At 33.1% G+C, this 22935-nt stretch overlaps 1 protein-coding gene across 6 annotated transcripts in view; it reads left to right on the top strand.

The window, feature by feature from the left end:
• Positions 1-22935, top strand: part of QKI (QKI, KH domain containing RNA binding) — a 226529-nt gene that overhangs the window by 67687 nt on the left and 135907 nt on the right. For all 6 annotated transcript variants that reach the window (XR_008402061.1, XR_008402060.1, XM_053710925.1 and 3 more), the window contains exon 4: positions 18128-18244. Coding sequence is in view for 4 of the 6 variants with exons in the window: in XM_053710925.1 (XP_053566900.1) it covers positions 18128-18244 (117 nt within the window). In the remaining 2 variants the exon portion in view is untranslated. The remainder of the gene's footprint in view (positions 1-18127; positions 18245-22935) is intronic.

The following is a 22935-nucleotide window of genomic DNA, read 5'->3' as shown; positions in this document are numbered from 1 at the left end:
TGGCTGCCTTTGTTAACAGCAGTTCATTGATTGTATTTGAATAAACCTTTTTTCCTCTTTCGATGATTTGGAAAATGTCTTTTATCATGGGCACTAAATGATTTTTTTTTAAGATAGTGGAAATAGGAGTGTCGCACATCTTTGCTGATCTGATTGTTTCAGACACACATTTTGTGTTTTTATAACGTGCTCTGTACTTTTTGATTTTAAATTTTGTATTTGCTTTCTATTTTGACACAGATTAGTTTTTGACATCATTTTTTTTGTTCAACTTTTGTATTTTGATAACAACAAAAATATTATTAACCACTTCACGACGTTGGTACATTCCATGCTGTCCTAACAGAGCTGGGCTTTAAAGCCGTTAGGACTTCATGGAACGCTTTACCGCAGTGCTTGACAAATGTGTTTAAAAATTAGGTGCCAGTAAGAATATTTAGGAGCCAGGCATATTTTTAGGAGCCAGACCATTGGATTTGTATATAGACATATGGAGAATAACCCAAAAAGTTAGGAGCCAGGGGTAAAATTCTGGGAGCCAGTAGCTACCAGGCTCCTGGGTTTGTCGAGCCCTGCTTTACCATATATATGGCGTCCTGCGGCCTCCTCCTTTTAGGGAATGAAAAATCGTCCTGGGGGGAGTGCCTAGCAGCGTAGGCATTCCCCCAAAATTTGATCCTGGCCTTGAAATCACGTGTTTGCATTGACTATCGCATGATTTCATTTTTACAGTGACTGTTTACATCGGATTTTAGTTCCCTTGTTAAACTCTTGATACTGGCATGAAGGGGTTAAAGGTACATAAGTGCAAAAAGAAAATGCCCTAACGTGTTAGAATATTTTATTCTTGCACTATTGCTTGCATATAAATAGGGATTAAACATGTAGCTTAAAGGGATACTCAATTCAAAAATTAAACTTTCATGATTCAGATAGAGAATGCAATTTTAAACAACTTCCCAATTTACTTCCATTAGCAAAACGTGCACAGTATTTTTATATTTAGACTTTGAGTCACCAGCTCCTACTGAGCATGTGCAAGAATTCACAGAATATACATATGTGCATTTGTGATTGGCTGATGGCTGTCACATGGAAAAAAAATCTACTCATTTGAAGTTCAGACTAAGTGCTATTCTATTGTCTATTTTTATCATGCATTTGTTGATTATGCAAATCTACTGTAGTTACTGGTCCTTTAAAGGGACATGAAACCCAATTTTTTTTTCTCGTGATTTAGAAAGAACATGTAATTTTACACAACTTTCTAATTTACTTCTATTATCTAATGTGCTTCATTTTCTTCATATCCTTTGCTGAAAAGCATATCTAGATAGGCTCATTAGCTACTGATTGGTGGTTAAACATAGATGCCTCGTGATTGGCTCACCCATGTGCATTGCTATTTCTTCAACACAGGATATCTAAAGAATGAAGCAAATTAGATAATAGAAGTATATTAGAAAGTTGTTTAAAATAGTTTTTTCTATCTTAAACATGAAAGAAAAAAATGTGGGTTTAATGTCCCTTTTAAGTCAACTCCAGAGCAGCAATGCACTACTGGGACCTAGCCAGTGACAAGAGGCATATATACTTAGCCACCAATCATCTCCCAGTAGTTAATTGCTGCTCCTAAGCCTACCTAGAAGTGCTTTTCAACAAATGTTGCCAAGAGAACAAGGTCAATTTGATAAGAGAAGTAAAGTCTATTTTAACTTTCATGTCCCATTGACCGTTTTAACAATTATCAATTATTATTGTTGATAATGCTATACAGATTCTTCCACTTTTGAATATTTGTATTACTTGCAAAACCGTAGTATAAGGTCATTTTTTTTCTGTCTAATGTGTGCTTGATTGCCATTTTGGCAGTGATCTATTTAACCTATTATATCGTTACCACCTCTAGCATGTATTGATTACAAACCTCGGTGACACAGAAAACATATTTCACCATAAGGTTGGCCATACAGCAAGGTCATGTGATATATTTTATGCCTTTCACTTCAGATTCTGAGATGTTTGGGCCATCAAGTTAATTCTCATAAACAAGTCCTTGTTGACAGATTTATAATTGTAAAACTCTGTTGAAGGACAATATTTGACCAGCCAGGTTAATTATTGTATTTTTTCTTTCTTCTTGCCTTTTTGGCCTTTGCTGTCTTCATCAAAGTGATGTGTTTTTCAGCTATTTATTTGTGTGACATCATTTTAATTAAATAAAACAACAAAAAGACTAAATAAATTTAACATAACGATTTTCTGTCTTAATAAAAGCAACTTATACTTTTAAATAAATATATTTACATAGGTTTTATTTGTAGAACTTTTGTGATATATCAGGGTAAATATATTAAATGAACATAGATGGCATGAATTTAATTACATCCATTGGGGGGGGGGAACACAAAATACTATATTAGCAAATAATATATTTTGGTAAATAGAAACGCATTCTTGGATAAATGTAGTCTCTTCTCCTGCCCTTTTGATTAGGTCTCCCAAACCCTCTGATTTGTTTCCCATTAAAAAAAAAAAAAACTGTATTAGGAGGAAGGAAAATAAGACAAAAGGAAGTATATTATATATATATATATATATATATATATATATATATATATATATATATATATATATATGTATGTGTGTATATATATATAATTTATTTATTTTTCTTCTTCAAAGTAATGCATCACTATATATTATGTTAATTATTACAACAGGGAAACTTTAATCTATGTGCTACAAAATACAAGATTTTTATTGATAAATTCAAAACCCAAAATTAACAATATTAAAGGGACAATCAAGTGAAAAAAAACTTTGATTTAAATAGGGCATGTAAATTTTAAACAACTTTCCAATTTAGTTTTATTACCAATTTTGCTTTGTTCTCTGTGTTCTTAGTTGAAAGCTAAACCTAGGAGGTTCATATGCTAATTTCTTAGACCTTGAAGGCCGCCTCTAATCTGAAAGCATTTTGACAGTTTTTCACCCCTAGAGGGCTTTAATTCATGTGTTTCACATAGATAACATTGAGCTCAGGCACGTGAAGGTCCTAGAAGTCAGCACTGATTGGCTAAAAATGCAAGTCTGTCAAAAGAACTGATATAAGGGGGAAGTGTGCAAAGGCATAGATACAAGGTAATCACAGAGGTAAAAAGTGTATTTTTATAACTGTGTTATGCAAAACTGGGGAATGGGTAATAAAGGGATTATCTACCTTTTTTAAACAACAAAAAATCTGGTGTTTACTGTAGCTTTAACTGATTCTGGTTTATTTTGCTTTTGTGGAGTAGTGGTAGTCTATAAGCGAGATATATATTGAAAGCAGACTATATTTCAAATATGAAAGGGAACAAGTGGTTTAGTTGTGTTTTTTTTTTTTTTTTCTGTTCACTCACCCGAGTGTACTTCTGAAAATAACCTGCAATGTTTCATCTTGGGAAAACACCATATAGTCAACCAAGATGTTCAGTTCTGTTGCATCTTTCTGTTTTTGAAACCATTAAGCGTTTTGTTCTAGTAGACAACCTCTCTACTTGCCTAGGTAGAAACCCTCCCAGAATGCTTTGGGACAAATATTTCCGTTCTACATACTATTATTTTAGCTACAGTTTTGTTTATACCTGTTTGTTGTGAGATAGTGTAAATAAAAATACTCCCTGAAAGATCGTTCCAGAAGGTAGGGAGTGGTGTGTTTTTTGTTTTTTTTTGGTTTTGTTTTTATGAATCTTATTTAATGTTTAGAAATGTATGCTCTATCTGAAAAAAATTGGGTTTCAGGTCTTAAACATTAAACGACTTTACCATTTACTTGTTATCAAATGTTCTTCATTCTCTTGGTATTCTTTATTGAAGGAGCACCAATGAACTACTGGGAGCTAGCTGAACACAGTTATAAGCCAATGACAGTGGGGCATATATGATTGATTGATATATATATATATATATATATATTTGTTAGAACATTCATTGTTTGCGGGCCCAGGACACACCCCTTTGAAAACTTATTGAACGCGGTTTATCTCCCTTTTGCTGTTTATCTAAATGTTATGCCGCCAATTGGAGTTCCAAGAAAGTAGTTTTATTGGACAGATAAATCTTGTTTTATAAGCCAGATTTCTTGCAGTTTATCTTTGGGGCTGCAGTGTTATCACATAATTATACAATGCAGAATTAGAATGGAAGATTCTAACTTCATTTTCTTGTACTTACCCGATTTAAATCCTGTATTGTGTAGCATTCTGAAGCTCAGAATTAGTTTATGCAAACAATAGACATGCCTGCATGATTGCTGATTTACATTTCCTTTAACACTAGCCTTATAGCTTAGTTTTCCTATAGTATATTATCTAAGTAAAAAGAAATAAAAAGTGAATGGCTTGCTAAAACTCCAGGGTATTTCATCTTTGTTCTTTAAAAAAACTGAAAATCAAAGCATACTTTAAATATAGATCATTTATTTTTCTTTAACAATTCATTTAATCATCTGGCAGCACAACTCTAATTTTCAGTGAAGAATGCAGTCTAATGATTATCATCAGATATCTCTAAAGTGCTGTGCCTGAATAAAAGATATATTATTTTTTTTTGCAGACAGCATTTAAACTGTTTGTTAAAAGCCAACAACAAAAGCTAATTTAAAAAGCAGTCTTGTATTTGGTTATTGGTTTGTTTTAAAACTGTCATAGGAAATAATCTGAGTAGACACAAAGTTATGAAGGAATGACAAGTTTATGGCCTGATAGACACACAGTAGTGTGCAATTAGTACCTCGGAGTTGCTTTTATCAGAACCTATAAACTGAGCTCATAATAAAATCTACTCAGAGGTTTATCAGCAAAGAAGTGCCTAAAAGATAATTAACCAAGCAATAAAATGTATCAATCCGCGCTTTTTTATTTTTCCCCTAATCTCTCAGGAGTTCAGTACTTTAGTGTGCTCTCTATTCTACCCACTTCTGGGTTACAGTGCCTTATTAAACCATATAGCCTCTTTTAAAGGGATAGTCTAGTCATGATTCAGATAGGGCATGTAATTAAAAAAAAAAAAAATTCAATTTACTTTTATCAATTTTGCTTTGTTGTCCTGGTATTCTTAGTTGAAAGCTAAACCTAGGAGACTCATATGCTAATGTCTTAGCCCTTGAAGGCCGCCTCTTCTCTGAATGCATTTTTTTCACAACTAGAGTGTGTTAGTTCATGTGTGCCTTATAGATAACTTTGTGCTCAAGCTCATGGAGTTACCTAGGAGTAAGCAATGATTGGCTAAAATGCAAGTCTTTCAAAAGAACTGAAATAAGGGGGCAGTTTGCAGAGGCTTAGATACAAGGTAATCACAGAGGTAAAAAGTGTATTAATATAACTGTGTTGGTTATGCAAAACTGGGGAATGGTTAATAATGGGATTATCTTAGCTTTTTAAAATAATAAAACTTTTGGTGTAGACTCTCTTTTAAGGGAGTGTGTGATAAGCACAATTTTTACACAAAACAAAATATGTTTAATGTCCCTTTAAAGATCTTTAGTGAATGAAGAGATACTAATAGAAGAACTAACAAACACACACACAAACGCCCTGTCGACACTCTTTCACTCACCCTCACCAAAACTAATCCCTGTGACAAATGTATAGCTTTTATGTTTATTTTTCTTTATGGGTGACTTGTGTTTAGTTTTTACATTCTGATTCCTTTTTATCTGTTTAGTCAGAATTGTTGACAGAGTGGAGCAAATAGGGACATTAAGAGGCTGACTCCAAGCGTGGAAATAAATGAGCTCAGAGCTAAATATATAGGTTTGTGACATTCTAGCAGCTGCCATAAGCCCTGCTGTTTGTTGCTGGGGTACACTATCCTAAAAAAGGAATAGAATGCATTGTAGCCATGGGAAAAACTAAGCAGCTGGCAGGCTTATCATTCGGCCTGCTGACAGCTAAGGTCGGTTGTTTGGAAGGACAAAAGTTATCTCAGAAAGACAATGCTTTTATTACTCTGTTTAATCAGAACAGCGTCTAAAATTATATCCAGAATGTATAACACTGTGACAGAGTTCTGTTTTTACTTATAGATTAAAAAGAGATATGAAACAGTGAGCTCCGTTAGCAAAAAATAAAATTTGAAATCAAAGAAAACATAAAAAATAAATTGTGTTAACAGCAAACAACTTACTTGTTTTCTTGCAAACTGAACACTCAAAATGAATGAATAATATATGTTGTAATGATTTGTATTAAAGGGATAGGAAATTTAAAATTTAAACTTGCATGGTTCATATAGAGCATGTAATTTTTAAGACTCTTTTAAAAATTCACTTCTATTTTTGAATGTGCTTCGTTCTCTTGATATCCCTTGTTGAAAAAAAATATGCACATATCCTATACTAGTGGGAGCTAGCTGCAGATTGGTGCCTGCACAAATTTGTCTCCTGTGATTAGCTAACTAGATGTGTTAGTCTTGCTGCCAGTAGTGCAATTCTATTCCTCCAGCAAAGAATAACAAGAGAAGAAGCAAATTTGATAAAAGAAGTAAATTGGGAAGTTGATTAAAATTGCATGTTTTATCCAAATCATGAAAGTTAATTTGGGGGTTTCCCTTCCCTTTAAGTATAACCCACTACTAAGTACTTTTTTATTACAGCAATGAAACAGACTTTAACTGGACTGCATTTCTGAGGTCCTAGAAGTGAAGATGGATCTAAAGAAACACAAAACAGGGATGATTATTTTTTCTGTTCTCATTTCTTACTAAAACTGTCCCCATATTCCCTAGGGCTTAGTACTTAAGTTGGTACTCAATGACGTGATTTAGGCTATAAAAAATTAAAATAGTCTAAACAAAATGAATACTGGAGAGCTCTTCTGCGAAGAGTTTGGAGTCTAGTGGTGTTAGACAAATTAATATAAAACTTAGGTAACTGTCCATCACTAATACATAAAATAGTAACACATGGGGACCATAGATTGATATCTTAGAAGGTCCATATTAGGAATTTAAAACAGAAAGAAAAATAATAAATTTCCTAAAAATGGTCAGATTTAGGTAAGCGTGCAGGCAAGATACCCTTTATCTGCTATAGTCTGCTCCCAAGGGCTCTTTAAATTTGTGGCCACCTTGTATGCCCACCCACCAGAAGTCCCCAAACCCATTTTATGCTGGGGCCACAAAACTGTGGAGCACATACTTTGGTCTTCTTTTTCCATGGGCAAAAACCAGCGCAGAAGGTTGCATGCGATCCATGGGGCCACCAGTTGCTCACTCCTGCTATATAGCACCATAATATATTTTTGGCACTGAATTTGTATGTAAAGAATAATCCAAAAGAGGGTGGGGACTTTTTTATGATTTGTGGCTCCCTGTGACTTATAAAGCCCTAGCATTGTTTTCAGTATCCTTTGCCTCGAAAAGAAATGTAATTTTGTGCTTTCACCTTTAATTGAACAGTTGGGCACCTTTTTATATTATTAAAGGGACAGTCTACAATATAATTTTTGTTTTAAAAGATAGATAATCCCTTTTTTACCCATTCCCCAGTTTTGCATAACCAACACAGTTATATTAATATACTTTTTACCTCTGTGATTAAGAACCTTCTTCCAGCCCCTGATCACATGACTGTGATTGTTTTATTATCTATTGACTTGCATTTAGCATTGTGTTGTGCTAAATCTTAAATAACTTTATGTGCCTGAACACAGTGTTATCTATATATCCCACGTGAACTATCAAGTCTTTTGTTGTGAAAAGCAATTTAAAAAGCATGTGATTAGAGGCAGCCCTCAAGGGCTTATACATTTGCATATGAGCCTACCTAGGTTTAGTTTCAACTAAAAATACCAAGAGAAAAAAGCAAATTTGATGATAAAAGTAAATTGGAAAGTTAATTAAAATTACATGTCCTATCTGAATAATGAAAGTTTAATTTTGACTAGACTGTCCCTTTAACTACTACTATTTTCTTTTTTTTTTTTTCCCCATCATCTTTTTAGTTTGACATTTAAGCTTTTTTTTTTTTTTTTTTTTATTTAGCGTTTTATTTTAAAGGAAACAAAAGGATTGCAAGACTAATATTTTGTCTCTGGCATTTCTTTGACATGCAAATTATTAGTAAGAAAGTCTGTTTCTTACTGTCCATTGTACACTGGACAGATAACACATGCAAATATATTCTTTGCCATAATTAGCCGAGGCCCTGCTCTATATTTGCATGATAACAATGTGATTGGTTAGGACGTGCCTAAATTAGAAGCTTGGAGTTTGTGACCAGAGGTAATTGAATTCTGCTGTTGGTGAGGTTTCTGGCTCTTAGGAAATTTGTTAGTAGGCTTAATTAACAAAGAAATTCCTGGGAATAAATGTTATGTTTTAGAAGAGCAACAAATGAAATCTATAGCTTTAGTATATACAAATATACATTGTTCTGTGTCCAAATTCTGGCTTGCAAGAGGTTTATCAGTCATTTCCTTTACTGTAAAGGTATTGCTTTACATAACAAATAATACCATGCTTATAAAGAGAGTGCTACAAATCTCAGTGTGTATATAAGGTGAGGAATATCTTATTAGGTTTACTTTTTTGTCTGGCTAGACTGTTGACAAAGTTATGAATTGGCATAGAGTGTATGTGTTTATTGCTTGGTTATGACAATTTTTTTTTGTATACTTTTCTTTTATTCTAGAAGCAATGGAATTATGATAGATATAGAGAAGAGAGTTCTATAGCAGTACTCCTTGACTTGTAAAAATATACCTTTTTTTAAAAATGTAGTTCACATTGTAAACATATTTGAGAGCCAAATGAAATATTGAGGAGCGAGAAACATTATAACAATAGAAATTCATTCAGCTGTCTGGAATTTATCAAGCTCTAATAAAGTGATCGGTTTATGTTGTAGATGTGTAGCTATAAATGATCAAATAACTTAAAAGGTTGATACATTTTAATGATAGCTGCATGTATTCTAACATTAGTTTTACTTGTCTGAATCAGATTCTAAAACCATGTACTTAGATTTCTATCTCTGGCTCCAATTTTTGGATTATTCTCTATATATCCAATATGCTGATAACCTTGTCTGCTTTTAAAAAAAAAGTGTAGTTGGTAATATTTGTCTGGGCTTCTACATTTAAAAATATATTTTTTAAACTTCTGCTTTTATGTTTTCTTGTACAATGCACCCGCAGAATTTGTATTTATAAATTTAATCATTAATAAAAACAAACGTACGGCAGCATTCCGTTGTTTATGTTTACAAATGACACATTTATTTTCCTCGTCGTCGGACGTCTGGCAGCAAAAAAAGCTGTGAAAACCAAGGTTTGTCTTTGGTTTGAGAGTCCATAATGAGTTCAATTCGAGCTGATTGGGAAGGTCATACGAATAGGCAGTTTACTGTTGAATTCTGCTCAGTGTCTCAAAGCATAAAGGGCAAAAAAACAATTCCGCGAGTCGTGACATTCTTTGGCATTCTCTTTGCAAACAGTACAATTTCATTTTGTGCAGAAAGTGCTACATTTTTATATTCTTTCTACGAAGGCAAATAGAGAATATCAAGCAGCTCAGATTTGTGCTGCAAATAATTGTGCAGAATCCCCGACGGATTACAAAAATAATTTTCATTCTTGCTGCACTTGAGTCGAAAGGTCACTCCACACTGTTCAAAAGGCTCAGAATGATTGTCTTATCAACATAGCACTAATCTAGCCAAAACAGATTAATGCCTGTGATCTTGATAACATGCAGATTCCATGAAACAGGTGCTTAGAGGCTTTAGAGCCCAAAATAAAAATACATAAAAAAAATAAAATAAAAAAAATGAAACCAGGATTAGATGAAACATTTAAATCCTTTAAATCTACATTATTCACATCTGACAACAGAGGCATGGAAGCATTTTATACGTTGTTCAATACAGATTAAGATTTGCAATCACTTTGTAAATGCTATGGATCCAAATACAGGACTCAGATTTATTTCTGCGTTTGAATTTAGGTTAGCATCCACATTGTCGTTTTTTATTTAAATGCCGTGAGCCTAGAGGTTTACTGAAACCGTATTCCACTTTTTTGTTCAGTCAACATTTATCTGCGCAGTTCCTGGTTTGTTAGCTTTTAGGAACACGCAGAACATATTCCATTTTTATTTATTTATTTCCCCCCCCCCATAAGTGCATGACCTGTCTGTATAATTTTTAATCTGTTTAAAAAAGGCTTCAGTCACATATGTGTTATTCGTTGTAATGTTGTTATCCTTTCCTCGTATGCGCAAAATCAGCCATGGAAATATTGTTTCTAGTGGATTGCAAGGACTGCATCTGACAAATCCCCACTTTGTCATTAGGGTTTTTGTATTCGATTCCATTACATTACATTTTACTAGACTTTCTTGTACTAATTCCTGTTCACACGTGTAGTGAAATATGCTTTGAAGTCTTGTTATTTCCTCTGCTGATTTTGAACACAACTTTGAAGACAGCAGTGCTAATAATTCAGTCTTGGCAGCTTCCTGGGCCCGTGTCCTGAATCTGGCGGCCTAGTGAGCCAATGTTTATCTTCATATACAAGATTCACAGGCCTATAAAACAGTTTTGAGGGCTCATTGTCTGAGAGACATGAGAAACAGCCTATTGCAAGTTAAAGGGACAGTATATAGTAAAATTGTTTTTCCCTAAATGTATTCCCAATTATTTTTTTTTTATACCAGATGTAGAGTATAAAATGTATGAGAAATGAAATTTTCAGTTTTATTTGTGTATATGAAATGGCTGGTTTTGGACTCTGAAACCATGATTAAAATGGGTTGAACTTGCAAGTAAAATCGGCTATTTCAAATGCTTATATAAATGTAAAGGAGCTATTCTTAAACAATGTAATACACTCCAGCAGGTAAAATGATAATTGGGAACAAATTAAAGTGGAGAACATTTTTGGCTAAACTGTCCCTTTTTTTAACTTTTTTAGTTTTGCAACTCTCTCAAAAAATTTAATTGACCAAAAACCAGATCTCTTTCTTTGTCTTATTCATGCAAAAAATTGTGTTTGGGTGCTACTGAAGGGCAGCTGGTTAACCCTTTAATGACAGGGTTAACTTGTCTACATCGACACACCCTCCAGACTGCAATCCCATCCAGGAAGCGCCGTTGGTTTCAGGACAGCCAAACGGCCATTTAAACTCTTGTTTTTGGTGTGATGGATTTGCATCAATGACGAAATTCAGGATTTTAACAATATCTGAGCTTACAACATAATAATAAATATAAAAATAGTAAAGTGCATGCACGTGTGTGTATAATAAGGTGTCACACACACAAATCTACGCAAATCCATCACTAATATTCAGCGCAGAAAATTGCCAAATGCTGCTGCCTACGGCCATATTCGGCATTACTTTGTGAAACAAATTCCGAATGTATGCACATGCCTAGTTAAAAGCACATGCTGTAAAGCTACCATCGTTTTTTTTAAAGGACCAGTAAATACTTGAAATGATAAAAAGACAATGCAATACCACTTAGTATGAACTTCAAATGAAGATTAGTTATGTCTATTTCCATTCCCTGTGTATCATGTGGCAGTCATCAACCAATCACAAATGCATATACGTATATTCTGTGAATTTTTGCACATGCTCAGTGGGAGCTGGTGACTCAGTGTAAATATAAAAAGATACTGCACAGTTTATAAATGGAAGTAAATTGGTATATTGTTTAAAATTGCTGCTCTGTCTGAGCCACGAAAGTTCAATTTTGACTTGTGTCCCTTTTAAAGGGACACTCAGGTCAAATTACTTTTTCACGATTCAGATACAGCATGTCATTTTAAACAACTTTCCAATTTACTTCCATTAAAAAAAATGTGCACAATCTTTTATATTTATACTTTTTGAGTCATCAGCTCCTACTGAGCATGTGCAAGAATTCACAGACTATACGTATATGCATTTGTGATTGGCTGATTGCTATCACATGGTACAGGGGGAGTGGAAATATACATAACTTTGAAATTTATTAGAAAAAAATTGAAGTGCAAAACTTTTTTTTTTTTTTTTTGTAGTAATGAAGATTATCTTTAGACAACTTTTGTCTGATAGGGTTAACATGATTTTAACTTTTTTTATTTCAATGTAATTGGTCTGCTTATGAAGAAAGATCAAAGTGATGATGCTATATTTAACAAAAAATAAAAATAAAACGTGTCCTTCTTTAAACCTCATGTGTATAAGTTCTGTGAAAGAAATGGAGTCTGTGCCTTGCAAGAGAGTCAGGTTAGTCATATTCTGAATACAAAGGGGAACTGCAAATCAAGCAACTTCTAATAGAAGCAGAAGCAAAGCTCTTCAAAATGGAACGGAAGATAATTTTAAAATTATATTTGAAGAAAAAAAAACAAAAACCTTTTTATCTGACTCCTTTCAAACACTGTTCATGATTAATCCTGATGACTGCACAGTTTCTAAGTTCACACTGCTTATTTTACTGTGTATAATTGGGTGCCATTTGTATAAAACTCATAATTTCCTGCAGTAGCTTCTTTACTTTGAAAATGACTTATTTAGCGAATAGAAGGCTAAGATGGATCATTTTTACGTCTTTTTCAATTCAGTTACAAGTGTCCCTGTAGGCAGTTGTTGCTTTAAAGCCAAAATACTTTTGCAGAATTTCAGTCTCACGCCAGTTTCTCTTGGACAGGTGGAAATATATATCTATACTTGGTAGACTTCAGAGAGCACAGGATTAAGTGGGCATGGAATCCTATATTTTTTTTATGCACAATGCAGACAACAAAAATAACTTCCTTGTATCAATTTTTTTTTTAAATTGTATTGGTTTTTTTTTTTTTTGTAAAACAGACATTTCTGTACTGAACACATTTTCTGACAGCCCCCATGCTCACATTACTTTTTATTAATTATCTATTGACTTGCATTTTATCCAATTAGTGCAGTGTCTGCCACGGGTGTGAGCACAATATTATCTATATGGCACACATGAACTAGCAGTCTCTTGTTGTGAAAAGCAAAAAAATAAATAAATACGATAAGAGGCTGTCTGTAGTGGCTTAGAAAGTATATTAATTAATTATACATTTTATCACTACAATTTCCCTTTTAAAGGACATATATATATATATATATATATATATATATATATATATATATATATATATATATATATATATATATATATATAGTCAAATTGCGTAACCAAAAGTGTACAATAAAAAGACAATGCAGTAGCACTTACTGAGTTTTAAATTAGTAGATTTTTTTTTTAATGACAAATTTTAAAAAGGAAATTTGCTGTCCCTCTGTGTCATGTGACAACCACCAGCCAATCACAGACTTGTATGTATACACTGAACTCTTGCACATGCTCAGTAGGAACTGGTGCGTCAAAGTGTGTTTTTAAAACGACTGTGCACAATGTGATAATGGAAGTAATTTGGAAAGTCTGTTAAAATGTTATGTTCTTTTTGAATAATAAAAGTTTTAATTCTGATTTTATTGTCCCTTTAAGTAAAATCCTATCTTAGCTATTAAAATGACACAAAACAAAATAGAATAGGGCTTGATAACATTTTGTCAAGCCATATTCTAAATTGATTTATGCCAGAGAGACAATTTAATTTAAAATATTTTACGTTATTTCAGACTCACAAAATCCTTTGTATAAAAATAACTCCTCAAAAATGTATAGCTGGCTCTAATGTGTAAAATTAAAGGAACAATGACTCTCAGGATTGATCAGACTGGGTGAGAAACCCCCTTTTTTTCTTTTGTCTTCCAGTTTGTCTTTCAAAAGCAGCATTTTTGTTTGTGAGTTGTTTGTTCATATGTGATCCTTTTCTTTTAAGAATTTTCACACAAACAGTACAGTAACGATGAGTCATACGTGATCATTTTTTAGTTCCAAGTACTGAAGGTGACGCGTCCTGTGATGTTAGCACCACTTGGTAATAGCGTGTGCATTCCTTTATCAGGTAGGCCACCTGCATAATAACAAAAGCTATGATAGCTTTTAAAAGGGACACTCAAGTCAAAATAAATGTTTGATTCAGATAGAACATACCGTTTTAAGAAACTTTCCAATTTACTTCCATTTATCAAATTTTGCAGTCTTTTTATATTCACAATTTCTGGGAAACAAGATGCTACTGAGCATGTGCACAAGCTCGCAGGGTATACGTATACTAGTCTGTGATTGGCTGATGTCTGTCACATGATACAGGGGGCCAGATAATGGGGGAAAAAATAAAAATGACAGAAAACAAATCTACTGCTTTATTTGAAATTGAGTAGGTGTTATTGCATTGTCTTTAAATGATGTACTTGTTAATTAAGCAATTCTACTGCATTGAGTGGTCCTTTGGCATTCTTGCAGAGACCTTTAAATTAAAAAATTGGTACTTAGGATTTTAAATTAAAATTTATTTTCCCAATTATGTAAAAATTGAATCATCAGTTGACCATGTTGGTGAGCTTTCTTTAGGGAGGTGATCTTTCTATTTTGGATTGTCTTTTGTGGTTGGGTCTATTTTTGAGGTGGGGAAGTTGATGCTTTCAGTTCCATACAACTTTTGCTTCAATTTGTTTTGAGATATCCGGCAACAATTTAGTAACCTATATTAGGTGTTGATTTAACAGGAAAAGAAAAAGCATGGTTAAAATAAGTTATAGGGCTACTAAATTCAAAATTAAAGTTTAATGATTAAGATAGAATTAAACAACTTTCCAATATGCTTCATTTATGAAAACGTGCACATTATTTTTATATGCACTCTTTCTGAGGCACCAGCATCTACTGAGCATGTGCAAAAGTGCACAGTGTATATTTATATGCATCCTGTGTTTGGCTCATAGCTGTCACATGATACAGAGTGAGGAAAATTGGATTAACTTTAAAATTTGAAATGATCAGTAGAATATTCTCAGGCAAATTTAAAAGTAAATGTTTTTTTCCTTGTGTTTATATTGTGCATTTATTTATTTATAAAATATTTTACCAGGAAGGATACTTTGAGATTTCTCTCGTTTTCAAGTATGTCCACAAAACATTGCATTGATACAATAGGGTACAATAAAATACAAAAACAATATTAATACACAATATATACAAAATTTAACATAGAACAGGTAGGAAATATATAATCAACCATGACAGGTGCATTCTGTTTTGAGATATGTAGAGAGGGATCTCTTAAAGGATTTTAGGCTTGGGGAAGGTTTGAAAGTGTGCGGGAGGTCATTCCATAACTGTGGCGCTCTGTAGGAAAAGGAGGGTCGAGCTGCTTTCTTTTTGTATGGAGGCAAACTAAATAATGTGCTGGTGTATTTGTCAGTTATTTGATTCTACTATATTTAGTGGACCTTTTTAAAGGGACTGTATGCACCATTTTTAATATAACTGCATGCAATAGACACTACTATAAAGAATAATATGCACAGATACTGAGCTAAAATCCAGTATAAAACCTTTATTAGAAACTTACCTAGAAACTCCCAGTTTAGCACTGTTGATGAGGTTAAGCTGGGACACCCACTGAACAGGGGCTGATAAAACTGGAAGATCAGCGCGCCCCCCCCCACATATGAAAAGAATCATTACATAAACAGGTGCCAGCTGGACTCTGTAGACCTGGATCTACACCTGATACTTTGGTGCTTGGTTAGGAGTCTGAAAATCAGCACAATGTTATTGAAAATAAGCAAAACCTAAACATTGTTACAAAAACACTCCCAGATGGGCTATATAAATGGATCATCTACAAAACATTTATGCAATAAAAAAATCTAGTGTAAAGTGTCCCTTTAAGCAATGGGTTCCTTATTGACGAAACCTAAATCAAGATTTGATAAACACTTACATTTTGGCTACAACTGATTGCTGTGAAGAATAAACTCATTTTAGCCACCAGACTTCTTGAATGATAAAAGAAAAAAAAGTAAGCTCAAAACACACATTTGTATATTGTAAAATTTTTGTTCTGAGCACCATAGTGCATTTTACCAATAAACATGCTGCAGCTTTTACCCTTTCTGTCTGCTGTATGAGCATATGGTTGTTTAGACAAACCTGATAGAAGCCATTGCACTTTATGTTATAACAACAATTCCAGTTTCCCAGTTATTTATCATTTTTATATCTGTAGTTACAGCCCCCCCCCCCATCTAAATATTAAGTTGCTTATTCATAAATTCATATTTACAGACCAAGGAAGAAAGTGTTATTCTGTCTAGACCATAAGTGGTTGTCCTGATTATGGCTTTGTCTGGGCTTCTTAGTTGTTCTGCTTGAAACTGACGTGCAATTTCCAAGGCCTTTTACATGTATATAGAGTATTGTTTACAAATATTGGTAACAGTGTAAAAGATAGCCGCACCACTAGATTGCCAAAAAGTTCACAGCTTTATTGAGCCAAATTCCAAAAATCAAAGTTGATTTTTGGAATTTGGCTCAATAAAGCTGTGAACTTTTTGGCAATCTAGTGGTGCGGCTATCTTTTACACTGTTACCTTTGTTTGGGGGTATTGTGCAGTGCCCCTTAGTTTGCACACTGTGTAAATCCCAGGTGCTGGATCTTTGGAACGTTTATAAATATTGGAACACCTTTAGTTATTTGGCATACAAAATATAACCAACATGGCAACATAACCATTACACAGCTCCAACTTTATTTTTTCCCAGCCAATAAAGCAATAGCCCTATTTTATGAATTTTTTTCCATAAAGTTGCACTGGTGGAACAAAGTTGTTATGCTTTAGCATATAACTCTGCAAACAATTATTATTTATAGATAGATATATATATATATATATATATATATATATATATATATATATATATTATATATATGTATGAGAGAGAGAGAGAGACTTGAATGTCAAAAGAAAAAAAGACACACTCAGATGGGATTTAACGCTTGATGACTCAGGATATACTAGCATCAATGCTTTATTTGCTGTAGATGGTTGTGTTGCACGAGGGAAGTTAAAATAAAGGGACAAGAGTGTCAATACCTGGTATACGTTGAGCTATTATAGCTTATAAGCCCACATTCTAAAAATATTTGGATCAATTTGCTTTCGACTTAACATACTGTGTGTGTGTGTATGTATGTATGTGTGTATATATATATATATATATATATATATATAATATTTTTTCCTCATAATATCATTTTGGCACATATATGTATACACAGAGCCCATTTTTCTAAGCATACAGACTCTTGTTAGTAAACTAAGAGCACGTGTAGGTTTTAAAATTTGCTTAGTCAGTAGTCACCCAAATTAAGTTTCCTGTTCCCCTTTTTTTCTCTCCTTCTTATTTAGGTGAAGGGATTTTAGAAATAGAGTTTTTTGTGGCTTTACTAATAACTCATCTTCTATGGGTTATAGGAGCTTTAGATTAGATTTCTAAGAGTGATTAACACTGCCAATTGTCTTAACAAATTATTTTTCCTTTTTCCTTTTTCCTTTTTTTTTTCCTTTTTGGAAAATGTGTTAACTATTTATCACATGTCAGATCAATTTGTTTATGTATTTATATATAATCTTTATCACTATAGCACTTCACACTGTTTTACGTTTAATATCACTATTATTTAACCACTCATGTGATCAGTATTGTCTAATTATTATATTGATGAAGCGCATGTGAACATGCGCGAAACGCGTCAGGTCTATCACCCCTGGCACACTGTTATTGTGCTACATACTCTTCGTTTGAATAAAAACCACTTTGGCATAGAGTTTTGCAGCTCCTCGTTTCCTTTTTGTATCATATATATATATATATATATATATATATATATATATATATATATATATATATATATATATATATATATATATATATAATTTTTTTACATAAATTAAAATATAATCTTTCAAAGAAACTCTCACTTTATAAGAAGTTATTTAGTAGGAGCATGACACAAGTAGTATAATTTAGGCTTGGCTTTTTGACTAGTAGATTTGAATAAACTTTATTTATATTTGCATACGATGCATGTAAATGTAAGATAAGCTAACATGGCTTAAGAAGAGCTGTTTTTATTTTTACACTATTAGTTTTGCAGAATTTACTGCTAAAGATAATTTATTTTGTTTATTTTGTTTTCTTTTTAAGTTCAATTTTGTTGGACGAATTCTGGGCCCCAGAGGACTTACAGCTAAACAACTGGAAGCGGAAACAGGGTGCAAGATTATGGTTCGAGGCAAGGGCTCCATGAGAGACAAAAAGAAGGTATGTTTCTGATTCAAATCTGTATTTTCTTTTCAAGATCTCCATAAAGGCTTTGTCGAATGCACAACTATGGGTTCCATGCACCTGTACGTATGAACTGAATACTGTTGCATTCAAATCCTGTTTTGTGCATATTCAGTGCACTTTGCTGTTTTATATAAAGGTTATCTTACTCTGATCATAATTATAAATTATTTTTGTATATGGTTTATTTTCATTTTTCTCTGGCCCATCTTCATGGTGATCATCTGCATTATAGAAAGCACAGTGTTCTTTATGTTTTTTTAAAAACTTTTACACCAATTTTGGTGGTTTTAGAACACTTTCCCTTTTCTTTGTGCTTGTGTGTGTGTGTTTTTTTTTTTTTTTATTATTTTTTTTTTATTTACTAAAAGCTCTTGACCCACAGAGATTTTATAAATAATATAGTTTTTTTTTTCCTTTTATTTTTATTAAAATACTTAAAGGGACATAGAACCCAACATTTATTCTTCCACAATTCTGAGAGAGCATACAGCTTTAAACAACTTTTCTAATTTATTTCTGTTATTAATTTGCTTCATAATCCCTTGTTGAAAGAACAGTAATGCACAACTGGGAGTTAGCTGAACACATTAGGTGAGCCAGTGACAAGAAGCATATATGTGCAGCCACCAATGAGCAGCTAGCTCCCAGTAGTGTGCTGCTGCTGAGGATATTTACATATGCTTTTAGACAAAGGATGCCAAAAGAACACAATCTCATTTAAATAACAGAAGTAAATAGAACATTTGTTTAAAATTGCATGTTCTGACTGAATCATGACATTTTTTAATTCTAGTGTCCCCTTAAGTGAACATGCAAAACCTTGTAATAGTTTACATAATTGCTTTCATTTCTTTAAATACACTTGAAAATATTTTGAATACCACTTTCAAAACAGGTGGTTAATTATATTGTTAGAGTGAAACACACATTGACATTCCATATGTTTGGTACATTGTTTTATCTTTTTTTTTTTTGCATCAACACTGGTTTATATAAATACCTTGCCTGGCTCCTGCAAGATATTTGACTGCCTCCTAAGTGTCTCATGGAATTATTAACCTTTGGTCTTTATGATAATGCAACACATTTGTATTCAAAACTTTTGCTTGCCATCACTTTATTCAGTTTTTTTCTTCACTTAAATGAATTTCTGAAAACACAGAACTTCTTGTCCAACTCAATTGGGTTTTTGGCTAGGGTGCACAGTGAAATATATAGGTAATGCCTTAAAGGGATACTAAACCCATATTTTTTTAATTTCATGGCTCATATAGAGTATGCAATTTTAAGCAACTTTCTAATTTACTCATATCAATTATTCTTTTGTTCTCTTGCTATCTTTATTTGAAAAAGCAGGATTCTAAGCTAAGGAGCCAGCCCATTTTTGGTTCAGCACCCTGGATAGTGCTTGCTGATTGTTGGGTACATTTAGACACCAATCAGCAAGCACAAACCCAGGTGTTGAACCAAAAATGGGCCGGCTTCTAAGCTTACATTCTTGCTTTTCAAATAAAGATAGCTAGCAAACTAATAATTGATAATAGGAGTAAATTAAAAAGTTGCTTAAAGTTGCATGCTCTATCTGAATCATGAAATAAATTGGGTTTAGTGTCCCTTTTAAAATAACATGGAGAAAATGAAACTATTTGCTAGGAAAACCTTTTTTTTTCTTTTCTTTCTTACTTAAAATTTAAATGTATGCATGCCAGACAACTTTCTCTATTCTATCCTAAATTTGTATTCTGGCATTGCTCCATGGTAATTACCCCTGAAAGAATCCTATGATGTTTCTTTAGCCAACCTCAAATATATTGAATAATATTTCTGGTGTCAATACAAATAATTTACTACTTTTAGAAAATCACTGCGAACAAAATATTGTTTGCTGGAGAGGCAGGAATACATTTTAAAGGGATAGGAAAGACAAAAATTAAACTTGCATGATTCAGATAGAGCATGTAATTTTAAGACACTTTTAAATTCACTTCCGTTTTTTAAATGTGCTTCGTTCTCTTTGTATCTCTTTTTTTTAAAAGAATACACACATATCCTACACTAGTGGGAGCTAGCTGCTGATTGTTGCCTGCACACATTAGTCTCTTGTGATTGGCTAACTAGATGTGTTCATCCAGCTGCCAGTAGGGCAATGCTGTTTCTTCAGCAAAGGATAAGAGGAAAATGAAGCAAATTTGATAATAGAAGTAAATTGGAAAGTTGTTAAAAATTATATGTTCTGTCCAAATCATGAGATTTTATTTTTTGTTTCCTGTCCCTTAAATTGGATGGGATACTGCAAACTTCAAGATAATAATAAAAAAAAAAATTCCACAGATATTTTGTTGCATTAAACACAGTTGCATTTCTTACTGTGCTGTACATTAGCTGCTGCCAAGTTACGTCTTAAATCAGCCTACTCAAATTCTCATCTGATCAGCAGTAAGAAATCCAATCTTATTTTCCCTCTCCTTGGCAGGCAATTACCACCCTACTTAGATCAGTATACCATTTAGGCTTTGCTATGCAAGGTTAATTTAAAAATATATATTATTTGTTTGAGGATGTGTAAACTAATTAATATATTTCAACACATTCTGAAAAATATTTTTGCCACTTTATTGTATTGGTATTCATTGTTCTCTTTGTTACATTCTGTAACATATTGACTGTTTTTACTGACTTTTACTGAAAATCTGACATTGTCAGCAAGTTGTTTTTTTTATACCACCATAAATCTTGGAAACAATGACATTGACATTACCAGAAAGGCAAAGATTTTATGCAAAATAAAATGTAAGTTAGGATCAGCAATCTTTAAAGCTAATATATTTTCTAATGACCTTAGGGAAAAAGTTAACTATTTTCAACTTTGTTTTGCTTACTTTAATAAAGTCTGGTACAGCCTTATTGTGTATATGCTGCCATACATACTGCTATTATTGTGTACTAAACAAATACAGATGACAGCATGGGTTGTGTTAAAAAGCAAATCTCTTACACTCATTCCTTCATTCACCCAGCATCCCAGATCAGCAACAATTCATATTTCAATTTTAAGCATTTCTACATGTTATACAAGAAATTACATGGAAAAAAAATGTTTCTCCTTTAACATCTGTTTGTAATATATTGGTTGTGATTTGGAATTTAAATATGTTCTAACCATAGAAATTATTACTGTTTTGACATGCTTCATTCAGGCCGTTACCAATATACTGGAATGCAGTATGTTGGCATTAAACAAGGTAAGTAAATATTCTGGTCTTATATATAAATATAGTTTTCATTGTTATCATTGTATCCATTTTACAAATGAAAATCATATTCTTAATCCAGAAATAAATATGTATAGAGAAATTGAGTAATTTTGGATTTATTGCATAATAGGGACCAGGTATTCAGCTCTTATATCCTTGCCCCAGTGTCTTGGTATTCTGAGAATATGTATATGCTATGCTATTAATGGAGACCGCACCCATCCACCGGGGGCACAGATTAAACAGGGACTTCCAATCCCAATTTACACAATGGACAATAGAATCCAGCCGTTTGGAAAAAGTACACAGTTTCAAGCCCTATGTTGGGCTCTTAGTCATGACTTTTTTCCATGATTTGGAAGCGATAAAGAAATGTTATTATTTTCAATAAGAGGCTGGATTTCATTGTCTTTCAAATGTATACACTGTTTATTCTTCCCCATCTTTTACAACAAGTTTTCTAGATCTATGTATGTCAATCCTTTTCATAGAGTCAGCATTTAATTAAAAAAATCCCTCTAGTGCTGTTTTTCTTTTAAACTCTACTCATTTTCTGCTATCTTTTACATCTTCCATCTTTTAGTGACTTTTATTTCCTCTGCTATCCAGGCAGATCTGCTAGCTCCTGTACCATATGTTGACTATTATCCCATCTCTCCTTTTCAACCCTTAAACCTCTCCATTTTCACCTTTTTGTTTTAGCCCCTTAATGACCACAATGTACCCTGTATGTCACTGGTCGTTAAGGGTTTTTTCCGGACATAATAGCACATCTCTAGCATGAACACGCTATTAATGCCCTCCCTCCAGCAGGCTTTGTGGAATAGAGCAGTCTCAACGCTGGTGGCAAGACCGTGCTATAAAACAATCAAGTCCCAAAAAATGGCCAGTGACATACAGGGTACGTCGCTGGTCCTTAAGGGGTTAATGTATTTCCCACAATGTGTTTGCATCATGTCCCCTGCTTATCTGTCAGTACTGTGAGGTCCCTCAAAAAAAAAAAATGCAAATTTTAGCTTGAGAGCTTTATATCTCGCTATCCAGGCTTCTTTGTATGTGAAGGCAAACTACATACATTACATTATAATGTGTGATTTATCTCCCTGGCAGTGAGTTTTTAATTCTTGGCCCCTTAAGATTTCATCACCCATTTCCTATACTTGTTGACATTCTCATTTCTATTTTACTTTCCCCTTCATTCTCTTTTTCTTACTATTATCTTTCTAGGACAGCAATACAGAAATGCTTTCATTTTTTTCTTAATTATATTCACCCCAATGATTTTTTTTTGTAGAATATACATCTTTAGATTTCTAAAGCATACATGTATAGTGGTTTATATTAAAGGGTCAGACAGCACTTACAATATTTTTTTTGCTGGAATAACTATATCAATTCCATGCTGCAAGT

Source organism: Bombina bombina, chromosome 4, assembly GCF_027579735.1.
Source record: "Bombina bombina isolate aBomBom1 chromosome 4, aBomBom1.pri, whole genome shotgun sequence".
NCBI classification, from domain to species: domain Eukaryota; kingdom Metazoa; phylum Chordata; class Amphibia; order Anura; family Bombinatoridae; genus Bombina; species Bombina bombina.
The sequence above is the reverse complement of the archived record's forward strand: the minus strand, read 5'-3'. Positions and strand labels throughout refer to the sequence as shown.